The sequence below is a fragment of the Ipomoea nil genome, unplaced genomic scaffold (assembly GCF_001879475.1).
Source record: "Ipomoea nil cultivar Tokyo-kokei standard unplaced genomic scaffold, Asagao_1.1 scaffold0482, whole genome shotgun sequence".
In the NCBI taxonomy this organism is placed as follows: Eukaryota; Viridiplantae; Streptophyta; class Magnoliopsida; order Solanales; family Convolvulaceae; genus Ipomoea; species Ipomoea nil.
Window position 1 is genome coordinate 1142263 of NW_017616910.1, and position 12415 is coordinate 1154677.

The 12415-nt window shown below is 36.8% G+C and overlaps 1 protein-coding gene across 3 annotated transcripts; it reads left to right on the forward strand.

Annotated features, from left to right (window-relative positions):
• The first annotated feature begins 300 nt into the window (after nt 1-300).
• Nucleotides 301-3301, forward strand: LOC109173872 (protein FAM98A-like). 3 transcript variants are annotated; one of them, XM_019323210.1, is made up of 9 exons: nt 301-572; nt 1354-1434; nt 1536-1624; nt 1738-1812; nt 2107-2216; nt 2312-2455; nt 2630-2647; nt 2738-2797; nt 2927-3301. In XM_019323210.1, the coding sequence occupies exons 1-9, from the start codon at nt 450-452 to the stop codon at nt 3028-3030; spliced, it is 804 nt and encodes a 267-aa protein (XP_019178755.1). In that variant the 5' UTR covers nt 301-449; the 3' UTR covers nt 3031-3301. The 3 variants fall into 3 exon arrangements, with proteins under 3 accessions (XP_019178755.1, XP_019178754.1, XP_019178753.1); XM_019323209.1 differs by having other exon boundaries at nt 2312-2436; nt 2554-2647; XM_019323208.1 differs by having other exon boundaries at nt 2312-2647.
• The last annotated feature ends 9114 nt before the right edge of the window (nt 3302-12415 follow it).

Consider the following 12415-nt stretch of genomic DNA (forward strand, 5'->3'; position numbering starts at 1 on the left):
CCCGAACTCAACAAAAAAAATTATTTAAAAGGGAAAACTAAAAAAGAAAAAAAAAACTATAGTGCAATATATAGAGGAATAATGGGAAGCCCAAGAATATTGATATCCCGGACCAAAATATATTGGGCTTTAAGATTGGAATTAGAGGCCCAAATAAACGAAATTAACTTCATCCCGAAGCGATTTCCATTTCATTTTTTTGCGCGTGCGATAATTGGTAGCCCTGCAAAAGCGGGCTTAGAACACAGCCCAAAAAAATTTCAATCAGTTTTTATTATATAAACTCAAACGCCACGCCACCCTGCGGTGGTTAACAATTCACTGCCGCCACTGCTTCTTCTTCTTCGTCTGCTTCCTCGCCAAGGGTTTAGCCTTCTTCTTTGCGTACCTCGCACTCTAGCTCTGCGTTCTCCCAAAATAGGGGTTTAAACGCTCCTTCCAGAGCTCCCATGGATAGATACCAGAAGGTCGAGAAACCCAAGCCCGAATCGCCCATAAATGAGAACGAGATCCGAATTACTTCGCAGGGCTTGCTCCGAAACTACATCAGTTACGCCACCAGTCTTCTGCAGGTTTATTCCCTCTCCTTCTTCTATTGGAAGCTTTCATTTCTCTAACTACACTGATTTGTGTGTGTGTGTCGTGAGAGCTCCGCAGTAGTGAGAATGCATGCGTTGTTTACCGGGCTGCTCTCTGGGGTTTGCATTCAATGATTTGTGATAGATTATGTTTTTTTTTTTTTGGATTTTTGTTCATTTCTCGTGCTCAGTTGCTCAATATTGGTTTGCTAACAGATTTTGTGGTTTCCGGACCTCCGGTTCTTAGCTGAGTTTGAGAAAACTAGGGATTGATAATAGGAAATGTGGTGCAAGTTTGGTGGCCGAGGCTTGTAGGCGTATGATGTTCTCAGTTTCTGTGTTCTCTCACTCTCTAGTAAATATGCTTAAGTTCCATGAATCTATTGTATTGACACATATGCCTGCTGGTAGTCATTGATTGCTTGCCCTTAATCTGAGTTGCTGATGAGATTAGGGTTTAGAATGTTGAGGTTGTGCGCTTATGTATCCTGTATTTATAGCTTTATTAGAATGTTGAGGTTGTAGTTGATAACTACTGTTGGGAGTATATTTGCAATAGCATATATATCAAACAATTGAATGGTTGCTGAGTTATAAGTATGGCACTCTGGTTGTATACAGTGCTCGTATTGGGTGAGGATTGAACTTTATGAGTTTAATCTTCTAATAGCTATTCAACATCTATACTTAATTAGTGGTCTAAGGTTTTGATGATTCTCTTTGGTTATCCGGAAATGCAATCTTATATGGAGCTTCACTGTACTTTGTTGTTCAGGAGAGACGTGGGAAAGAGATAGTATTGAAAGCTATGGGTCAGGCGATCAGCAAGACTGTGGCTATTACTGAGATTATCAAGGTTTCTTTCATTTATTTGAGATGTTTTTCTCTTCCTCTCTGTTTTTTTTTTTTTTCCTGTATTGTACTTCATTTCAATCTATGTTCTTGTTGAATTTGCAGAGAAGGTTTCCTGGTTTGCACCAAGACACTGCCATCAGCTCAGTAAGCATAACTGATGTATGGGAACCCATTGAAGAAGGTCTTGAGACGTAAGTTTTGACCTTGGCTTGCTTTTCTGTACTTTTTATTTGTCAATGTATTGCACTTCTATGTTGTTGCGTTACTCTGATTCTTGGATGATTTTCTCTGATACGCAATACAGAGTGGAGCAGACTCGCCATGTGTCTATGATTTCCATCACCTTGTCTACAAAGGAGCTGAACAAGAATTCTCCTGGGTAACACTCTTCTGAGTAACTAGGAATAATGAGAGAGATTGTGAGGACAACTTGACCCTATTCTCCATCATGCTTGCTCTCGTGTAGAACCTTACCTGTATGAGCCCGTGGATATTACCTATCTGGCTGTTTTGATATTTAAATGATTTGTCTAGTTTGAACTGTTTACAATTTGATACGGAGTATATTTTATGGTTTTACATTGATTTTGGCAAACTAACAGTTGTATAATCTTTCTCCATGTGTTTACTACTATAAACTCTTTGGCTCTGACTGGGCAATTTTCTTCAAAAGGTATCAAGCTCCATCTCATTCAGAGCAGGGAAGATGGTATAATAACTATCAGCCGCAGCAGCATCAGCCACCTAGACAAGCACTTGCGGTTTATAATGCTGGTAACGAAGGTGATGACTTAAAAGGCAGCATTGAGAAATAAATTGAATTGTTGAAGACAAGTTATGAAGGTAGCGTAACTAATTATTGTTTTTGTATTGTTTAGATTCTTATGGTCGAGGAAGAGGCCGTGGCAGAGGGAGGGGACGGGGTTGGAGCAGAGGTGGTTATGGGAACTATCAGGGAAATTATAGAGGAAATTACCAGGGGAATTATAGAGGGAACTATCAGGGGAACAATCAAGGAAACTATCCAGGGAGCAATCAAGGGAACTATCAGGGTAACAATCAAAACTATCAGGGTAACAATCAAGGAAACTATCAGGGGAACAATCAAAACTATCAGGGTAACAATCAAGGAAACTATCAGGGGAACAATCAAGGAAGCTATCAGGGGAATAATCAAGGAAGCTATCAGGGGAATAATCAAGGAAGCTATCAAGGCAAGCAATTTAGTTTACTTAATAAAAAGTCAATGTTGATGCATATGGTCCATTCTTAATGTCTAACATTTGTTTACTTTTTTCCTGAAGAAAATGGTGGGTACTCAAACTGGGGTCGAGGTGGTGGTCGTGGTAATTGGGGCTATCGTGGTAAGTCTACTCTAGCGATTTTTAGTAACCTCTGTAGTATGTATTCTTTTTACTGATATAGCAATGTGATGAACCATACATGTGTACTAGTGGGACTACATTAGTTACTGAAAACCTGGTTTTTGATAGGCACTGGATATGGGCGAGGTGGTAGGGGCTATGGGGGTCGTGGACGTGGTGGACGGATGGGAAACCGTGGTGGTCCAAGAGGGGGTGCCAGCAACCGAGCATAGTGTGTGGGATTGGTGACCTTGCTTGTTCGCCTTGGCTTGAGTGGGGTTATTATGTCAAAGTCAGTCATCTTGTGTCTAAAAAGCATGAAATTACGGGGTTTAAGAGTGGTTTTGTTGGTTTTCAGCATCATATGATATGTGGGAAAAGTTTATTTGAGAGTAAATTGCTTTTTAGTTTTTATGAAGCCAAGCAAAGAAGCCAATTCTGACTGCTGTCACATTTGTTTCACACTCAGTTGCAAATATCTATATTATATTTGTTCTTCCATCTTCTTTCCACCTTTTATTAAGTGTTAACTCCCTCATTTTTTGTACATAATACACAAGTCACATTTTTATAAACCAAACTTTTTTTAGTAATAATGATCCATGTCTATGAATTTCCGACCATCTTTTAGCCAAACTACACATCCTTATCCAAACATGAGCTATGATGTACAATACAATAATTGGGAATGAGAAAGGAAGGATTGATATAAAAATTAAGGATGGAGTGATATAAAAATTAATTAAAATGTCTAATAATAATAATCAAAGGCAAATGTGTCATTTTTTTTCCCTTTCCCTTATGCTGAATTCCAATTTATGGGGGGAGGGTTATGAATTCAATGAATTGTGGGAATTATTCATGGGGGAGGGCTATGAATTCAATGAATTGTGGGAATTGCAATTCCATCTAACCAAATAGTGTAGTTATTCATGGGGGAGGCTATGGATTCCAATTTAATGAATTGAAGGGATTGCAATCCCCTCCAACCAAATAATGTAGTTTTCATGACTACGGAGTTTCATTGCAGAAGAATTATAATTCATGCGAACCACAACACTCTGTTAAAGATGTTAAAGAAAAAGAAGCCTAAAAAGCCTTCAGACCAAATTTATGAGTCGGAGCTTTATGCTATGCAATCGCATGTTGCACACGGTTGCAAAAAACGACATCGTTTTGACGTCCAACTTAAAAAAAAAAAAAATCAGTTTTGATTGCCGTTAACGGTGTTATGTTGTGCATAATTTGAACTATATATTCATAACTTCATAACTATACATTCAGAATTGCATAACTACAAATCCATAACTTCATAACTATATATTCAGAATTGCATAACTACACATCCATTAACTTCATAATTATACATTCAGAATTGCATAACTACACATCCATAACTTCATAACTATACATTCAGAATGTGAAATTATAAAATTATGAACATATGTTTACGTAACTAACGGCAATCGAAAATAATTTTTTTTTTTAAAAAAGTAAAACGACGCCGTTTTTACAACCATGTGCACCATGCATGGTGCACACGGTTGCACAACATAATTTGTCATATGAGTCGAGTAGTTATGCTGTGCAACCGTGTGTATCATGCATGGTGTACACGGTTACAAAAACGACGTCGTTTTGACGTCCAACTTAAAAAAAAAAAAATCATTTTTGATTGCCGTTAACGGCATTATGTTGTGCATAATTTGAACTATACATCCATAACTTCATAACTATACATTCAAACCCAACAGGGTAGCTCAAGTGGTAAATGAGCTCTCTTTGTGGGGGAGAATTTCGGGATAACCTGTGTTTAATTCCCACAAGTGTCAATCCCCTTTGGGTTAGTTTCTGTGCCTCCCGAAGCGAATCCAAAAAAAACTATACATACATAATGTGAAATTAAGTAAAACGATGCCGTTTTTGCATCCGTGTGCACCATGGTACACACATATTCACAGCATAATTTTCCATATGAGTCCCCTTGGGCCTGATTCTTGAATTGTGCATCATCAAGCATTACACTTTATCCTTTCTTTCCCAGCTTTCTTCAGCCCTTGAAGGGCCATGCATTGTGGAAGCCTGAGTCCATTTCCACCACGGGGCCTCGGGCCTTCTTATTGTGTTGAAACACAATTGTTTGTTTTTTTTTTTTTTTTTTTTTTTTTTTTAACCCAAGTCCATGAAGAGATAAATTGAGACTCAAACCTACAATATTTAGGTAAATTATGCTGTGAAAAGGTGGACCCGAGTTTTAAACGGCATCGTCTTAATTTAGAAAAAAAAAATTACTTCCTTTCTTGCCGTTTGTCTTCAGAATTCGTTCTTCTATATTCACAATTTTAAAACTCTATATTTACAATTTTAAAACTCTATACTTACAATTATAGAACTGAATATTCACAATTTTAAATCTCAATATACAAAATTACATAACTCAATATTCACAATTGCAGAACTCTATATTTACAATTACAGAACTCTATATTCACAATTATATTTCACAACTCTATATTCACAATTTCACAACTCTATATTTCACAACTCTATATTCACAAATTTATAACTCTATATTCACAATTACAGAACTCTATATTCACAATTAAAATCATTGACCGCGAGTGGAATCGTTATTTTCACACGCGCAAACTGCGTCGTTTTGGACCTGGGTCAACCTTGCAAGGTGGACCCAGGTCCATGACATAACAATTACAATATTTATAGCATGAACCAAACCCTAACTTCGTTACTGAAAGCAAGTTTTAAGTAAAACTTTTCATCACTAGACCAATATCTTAGGGATCAATCATTTTCAAGTGGAATCGAACCCCACCCCTATATCTAATTTGAACAATATTTTTTAGTGAATTGAGTTTGCAGTGAGACTAGCGTGGTAGAAATGGCATTTAAACATTTCTTGATGACACGTTGCCACATGATATATCAGGAATTATAAATTTCAATACTATGTAAAAAAAAAAAAAGAATATTAAGATAAAGTTTTTCTAAAGACCAAAAGTTTAGAGATTGAAATTGGCCTCAAATCTTGTATGTTCACTATAGTCTATAGTGATCACTTTAGCTAGGCAACAAGCAACAGAAAATGACTAGACCTACTAAAAAGTGGATTAATTTCATCAATTTATTTGGTTTTATGTTGGAAATTAAAGAAAAATATGGTGATATTTTTGTAATCACGCCAATGCATTTGAAAATGCTTGAGAGTGCATTAGTGGATAGCTGGTAGTGCACTCAGATCTATAATAGTGTCACGTGTATGCACTATTAGTTATTGGTAACTGTATTATCAAACGTTTTCAAATGTTCTGTCGTAATGATGAAAATGCCACTAGTTTTTTTTTTCATTTTTTCTTTAATTTTAGGCTTCTAATCAAATTAATTCACACTTTTTACATGAGCATGTGTTCTCACGCAAACTTGCCTATAATAATAATAATAATAATAATAATAATAATAATAATAATGATAATAATAATAATAATAATAATAATAATAATAATAATAATAATAATAATAATAATAATAATAATAATAATAATAATTTTTTTTTTTTTTTTAAAAAAAGAAGCAAAAGTATGATATTTCAGAAGATAATATGTTCCCTACCATCTTTACATCCCAACCTCTTTTGCTAAGAAACTTCTTATTGACACAATATTCAATTCTGAGTGTACATTTAGCTGCTTTCTGTAAAGCTTGGTTTTCCACTCTTTGAACTTTCAACCTTTCTCTTGGCCTATATATGTATATGTTTATATATAATTAATCTTATTAGAAAAAGTTGGGCTAGTCAAATCATGGGTTTAAATATAGCCCTAAATAGAATTAAACATTTTTATAAAGTTTGAACAATTATGGGACATGGTGGTAGGGTCATATGTGAATTTTAAAATTACATTTATATTTTCGTGTGTATATATATAAAGTTACTTTTTTATATTAGTGTTAAAATAATTAAGAATATGTATTATACATTATTGAATACTTAAAATGTCATTTAAGAATGATATAATGTGTCATTTTCAAGTGTAGTCTATAGTCATAAAATTTTTAAAATCAAAAGTTCAAGCACTAATACACTATATGTTAGTTATTGTATGAGAGTCCGCGAACACTTTACTTGGTATGATATCAAGCTAAATGTGAATGAGAATGCTGAGAGGATAATATATAATTGTTGTGGCATGAAGAATTTTGAGAGAAGAAAGAAGTGTGTTAGAAAAAATAGCATTAAAATGGTATTTTAAGTAGCTATTTTGTGGTACAATTATCAGTGGGGTTCACTTTCGATTTGGGTCGGGTCAAAATGGATTCGGGTTCGTCGTAGTGAGACGAAGAGATTGATATATTGTACGCTCAAAACGAATAATGGGTGAATGAGATATTGATTCTCAAAGTAGACCCATTTGAGTTGGAAAATGAAAGGAAAAAGTGTAAGGAAAAAGTGTAACTTTTGTCCCACATTGTTTTGGGAAGTAGACTTGCACCACTATTTATACAAGAGCTCTTTTAAGATTTATTGAATTGTATAGCATAGAGGCTCTCTCTCTTAAGTGTAGGGGGTGTGCAAATCAAATTTCAAAGAAAGCTTGAACTTGTTTTCCATAGCTCCATCATCTACTCTGTTCTTGTCGATTGTGTTATGCCCGTGCTCTAGTTCGCTGGGTTTGACTTTCGCTGGGTTTGACTTTTGGGAGTTGTCAAATAAGGTTTTAATTTTAAGAAAAAAGAGTGATTCGCTCGACTCGTACTTACCACGATTTTTCATCTTCTCTCTTTTCCGATTTTGAGATTATGCTTTTAAGCAATAAATCCTTACTTCGTTTCCTTTTGGTTGGAATTATAATATGTGGATTATAACTTCCATTTTGGTTGATATATATATATATATATATATATATATATATATATATATATATATATATATATATATATATATCGGATATATATCGAATAATATTTTATATACTTTCGTGTGTATATATATAAATATTAATTTGCGATATTAAATCGACTTTGGTTCATTATTTCCAACAGTATGTACATGAATTTAAAAAAAAAATAGGGATTTTAAAATAAATAAAATATTTAAAAAAATCTGCGACCGTTCTTCACCAAGAACAATCGCGGATGAGATAAAAAAAATATTTAACATTTTTCGTGACCAATCTATACTAAGAATGGTCGCGGAAAGTCACGAATAATATATATATATATATATATATATATATATATATATATATATATATATATATATATATATATATATATATATAGGTTTCCAGTACAGGTGAATGCTTCCCGTGCGGTTGTGCGGGTGATTAATGTGCGTGAGTTTTGTACTTAATGTGCGTGAGTGTTGTGCTTAAGGTGCGTGAGGTTTGTGCTCAAGGTGCGTGGGGTTTGTGCTTAATGTGCGTGTGTAGTGCTTAATGTGCGTGGATTTTGTACTTAAGGTGCGTGAGTCTTGTGCCTAAGGTGCGTGAGTTGTGTGCTTAATGTGCGTGAGTGTGTACTTAATGTGAGTTGTTGTTGAAACTTTAAATTGCATGAGTTTTGTGCTTAATGTGCATGAGTTTTGTGCTCAAGGTGCGCGAGTCTTGTACTTAAGGTGCGTGAGTTTTGTACTTAATGTGCGTGAGTATGTACTTAATGTGAGTTGTTGTTAAAACTTAAGGTGCGTGTAATTTTGTGTTTAATGTGCGTGAGTTTTGTGCTTAAGGTACGTGAGTTTTGTGGTTAAGGTGCGTGAATTTGTGTTCTGAATGTATTTTGTTTGTGTGTTTAATGTGCGTCTGTTGTGTACTTAAAGTGCGCCCGTGTAATGTTTAATGTGATCGAGTCCACCCGCACAACCGCACGGGAAGCACCAACCGCACCTGATCCCTACCCGATATATATATATATATATATATATATATATATATATATATATATATATATATATATATATATATATATATATATATATATATATATAGGATTCTATTCAAATACAAACGGGTCTTAAAATACAAACGTGTGGATTCATCAGGAGTGTTGGATTTTAGGTATGGATGGCCAGGATTTAATTAATTATTTAGGATGGGTTTTAATAAATTAATGTACTATTTCACGATAAGGGGGGTATTTTGGGGGTTTTGATTTATTTTAATTGCGTCAAATCCTATAGGGATTGAATATCATTGTGAGACATCGATTTTCCCGGGCGATCACTCTTTCTCTGCTTTCCGGACTCTCTCTTCGTCTCTGCCGTGACCGGGCTTCTGCTTTCTCGCCGACGATTCGTGGCTTCATCAGCAGTTTGGACAATGGGCGTGGAGGGGGAGCGCAGTGGAGCCAAGCGAAAAAAGCCAGGTATGTCTTGCCCCCTTTCGCCGTGTTTGGCTTCAGGTGTTGGTCGATTATGCATGTGTGTTCTCAGCTCCAGGCGAGGTGTGTGTGAGTGGGTGGGGGTGGGTGGTGGTGGCAGACGGTGGTTAACGGTGGTTAACGGCGGGGGTTGGCGTCGGGTTTAGAGTAGGGTTTATTTGGGTGCTTTATAATTTTGGGGGTGTATGTTAATGTCTTTGTATAATTTGGTTTTAAGATTTATTTAGGATGTTAAAATTGTCGTTGTTAATTTATTTGAATTGGGAAATCTAAACATCATTTCAACGAACCCGATCATAATCATCTCGGTCAGTTTGAACTCAATGCATATTAGTGTAATTTAATTCCACTCCTGTACCGATTGTTCAATTGTTGGTAGCTAAAGGTAGGTTTTTATAATTTCACTCCTGTTTTTTTGTTTTTGTGTTCTGTAATTGTGTCCATCATTTGGTGAGCTGTGTGTGTGTTATAAAGCAACTCGGATAGCAGCTTGTTGCTATGTGTTTTAAGCCACTGCAATGGATAGCAGCTTGTTGCTATGTCTTTTGGCTCACAATCCAGTGAACATGATTATAGGAAAATTGACTGCATGATTTTTTTTTCATTTTTTTTTTGTATAAATGAATAAAATTAATATTACAGAATATATTTTTAAGCATAGTTGAATGAGATCTTTTGAACTATACTCATATTAATATGTATTGAATCTTAGTTATTTATTAATGGACTAGTAGTATTAATAAAATAATGAGCTGCTTTTTACATGGTGTCAGTGAACTGCCGCTATTCTCTTAATGAACATTTTTAGGTTCATCAATATTATTGCGTAGTTGTATTATTATTCTGAAAATAAACCTGTAGCTTTTCAGTAATGAATTTATTTTGCATACATAATGTCATTATAATGTAATTGCATACCTGCAAATACATAAACCTTGTTGCGTTTGTGTGCACAGTTTTTTTTTTGTTAGTGTCATTTGGATGTTCGTTTTTAGAGTTGGCTGGCTGCATTGTTGTGTTATAAAGCAATGGGTTTGATGCGTGGGGTGGTGTGAATAAGTGGATGCACTTGTTGGTATTTTTGTGTGTGTAGTTTTATTAAGGGGGTTATGTTTATTGAATTCAAGGGTTGGTTAGGTGCAAGTTGTGGTTGGAAGTAGTGGGGTTTTTGTTTGCATGTTCGTGGGTAAATGGGTGCGTTTGCTATGCTTTATGCGTGCATAGTGTTGTTTAAATGTTACTTCACGTGCTTGTGCGTGTTTTTTTTTGTGCAGCTAAAAATTCTAAGCGTGCTCAGTCAGATGCGGGTCCTTCAGGGATATCTGAGGATGATAGTGACTTTGTGTCGCCGCTTAGGCCAGTCCTCCCGAGGATTCCGGTAGAGCTGTCACAGGAAAACGCCCCTGATTGTGAACTCACCCCTGAGGAGGATGATTTGTATCCTACAGTGAAGATGAGGGCGCAGTCGGTGGTATTGGTTAATGCCCTGAAAGACTTGAGCTTTCAGCAGAAGTCTGACATTCGGGAGCTCGGGTTTGGGGCGTTGTTAGACTTTCAGGTTGAGGATCTTCCTCCGTGGCTTCTGCGGTGGCTGCTGTATAATTTTGATAGCCAATCGAAGTCGTTTGATCTTGGGGGTGGGAGATCGTTGGGGGTAGATGAGAGTGATGTGGAGTTGATTTTGGGGTTTCCGCGTGGTCATATTGATATGGTTCAGCGGGATAGACGTAAGATCAGCAACACTTTGAAACACTGGAGGGGGTTATTCGAGAAGTCCAGGTACAGGGTTACCCCTTCGGAGATTAGTGTTAGGATGGTTGGTGCGGTGGATGGTGGCGTCTGGTTTAAGCGCAATTTTCTTATGTTGGTGCTCTCCACATTGGTTTCTTGTAAGTGTAGCGGTTATGCAAACCAGATGTATTGGCATCATTTTGATGATGTGTCTAGCGTGCCTGACTTAAATTGGTGCAAGCTGGTGGTCGACACGTTGGTTGAGACGCAGTCTGCTTGGCGTTCGGGTCGGCATAAGTTCTTTATTGGGCCGGCTGAGTTTGTTACGGTATTCTTTGTGTAATTTTTTCTATTTGGTGATTTCTGTTTTGTTCTTTCCCACTATGTCGGTACAATTAATTTTGTCACTATTTTTGGTTCTTTTTGCAGTTGTTGTATGTGGATCGTGTTGTGCATGGTGCGCGCTCTGTCCCCCGGGGTATTCCTGGTCTGCGTGGTTGGTCTTCACGTTTACTTCATGAACGGGAATTTTCCGAGATTCGAGGTGGCGGGTTTGGCCTTGGTATGATTGAGCCCCCCATGGTCAATCCGTCTGCAGATGCAGTTGATTATGGGCCAAAGGTATGGGGTTTGTTGGTAGGCATTCATTTATGTTTATGGTCTAGGGGTGCACACGGGCAAGTGGTGTTTGTGTGTGTCTTTATGGGTGGGTTTTATTTAATGTGTCATCTTTTTTTGTTGGGTTAGACATTCGCAGATGTTGTATTAGAAAGATCAAGGTTGTTTTCAAGAGATATTTTAGAGTTGGCAAAGCAGGGTCCTGTTGGTGCTTTTGATGGCGAGTTGCTTCGACAGGTGTTTGAAGTTGTAAAGGCTGTTGGAGAGGCGCGTTCTGATGAGCAGCCCGTTGTTTTTTATGATATTCCATCGTTTAGTCTAGGTATTACGCAAGATTTTCCTGATCGTGGGGGGGCTGATATTGGGGATGTGGTTTGTGGTTTAACTCCGGCCAATACTGGTCATCCTTTTTCTGGTGTTGAGGTCAGTTTTGTTGGGTTACTTGTGTGCGTTCACACTGGTTTTGGTTTTGTTGGGTTATAACTCATTATTTTTTTTCACTCTATTCCTATTTGCTAGGGTGGTCTGCTCCAAGAGCATGGTGCTGGTGATTCCATTGTGTGTGATATTGGGGCTCAGGGTGCTTGCCCGGGGGGTTCAAAGTTACCTGCGCATGTTGATGCTCCGTTATCTACGCCGATTGAGCATGGTTTGGTATGTTTGTGTATAGAGGAATGAGATTTAAATTGGTATACAAGGACGGATTTGATGTGTGCATTCTTTTCATTGGGTTTTTTTTTTCTCCAAAATGCAGGTTCTTTGTTATTTGGTTATAGTAGGTGTTGACATGCTTGCGAATTAATGGATGTGTTTGCTGTATTTATTTGTGTGGTTTGTTATGTAGTAATGTTTTTGATGCGTGCGTTGATGCGTATA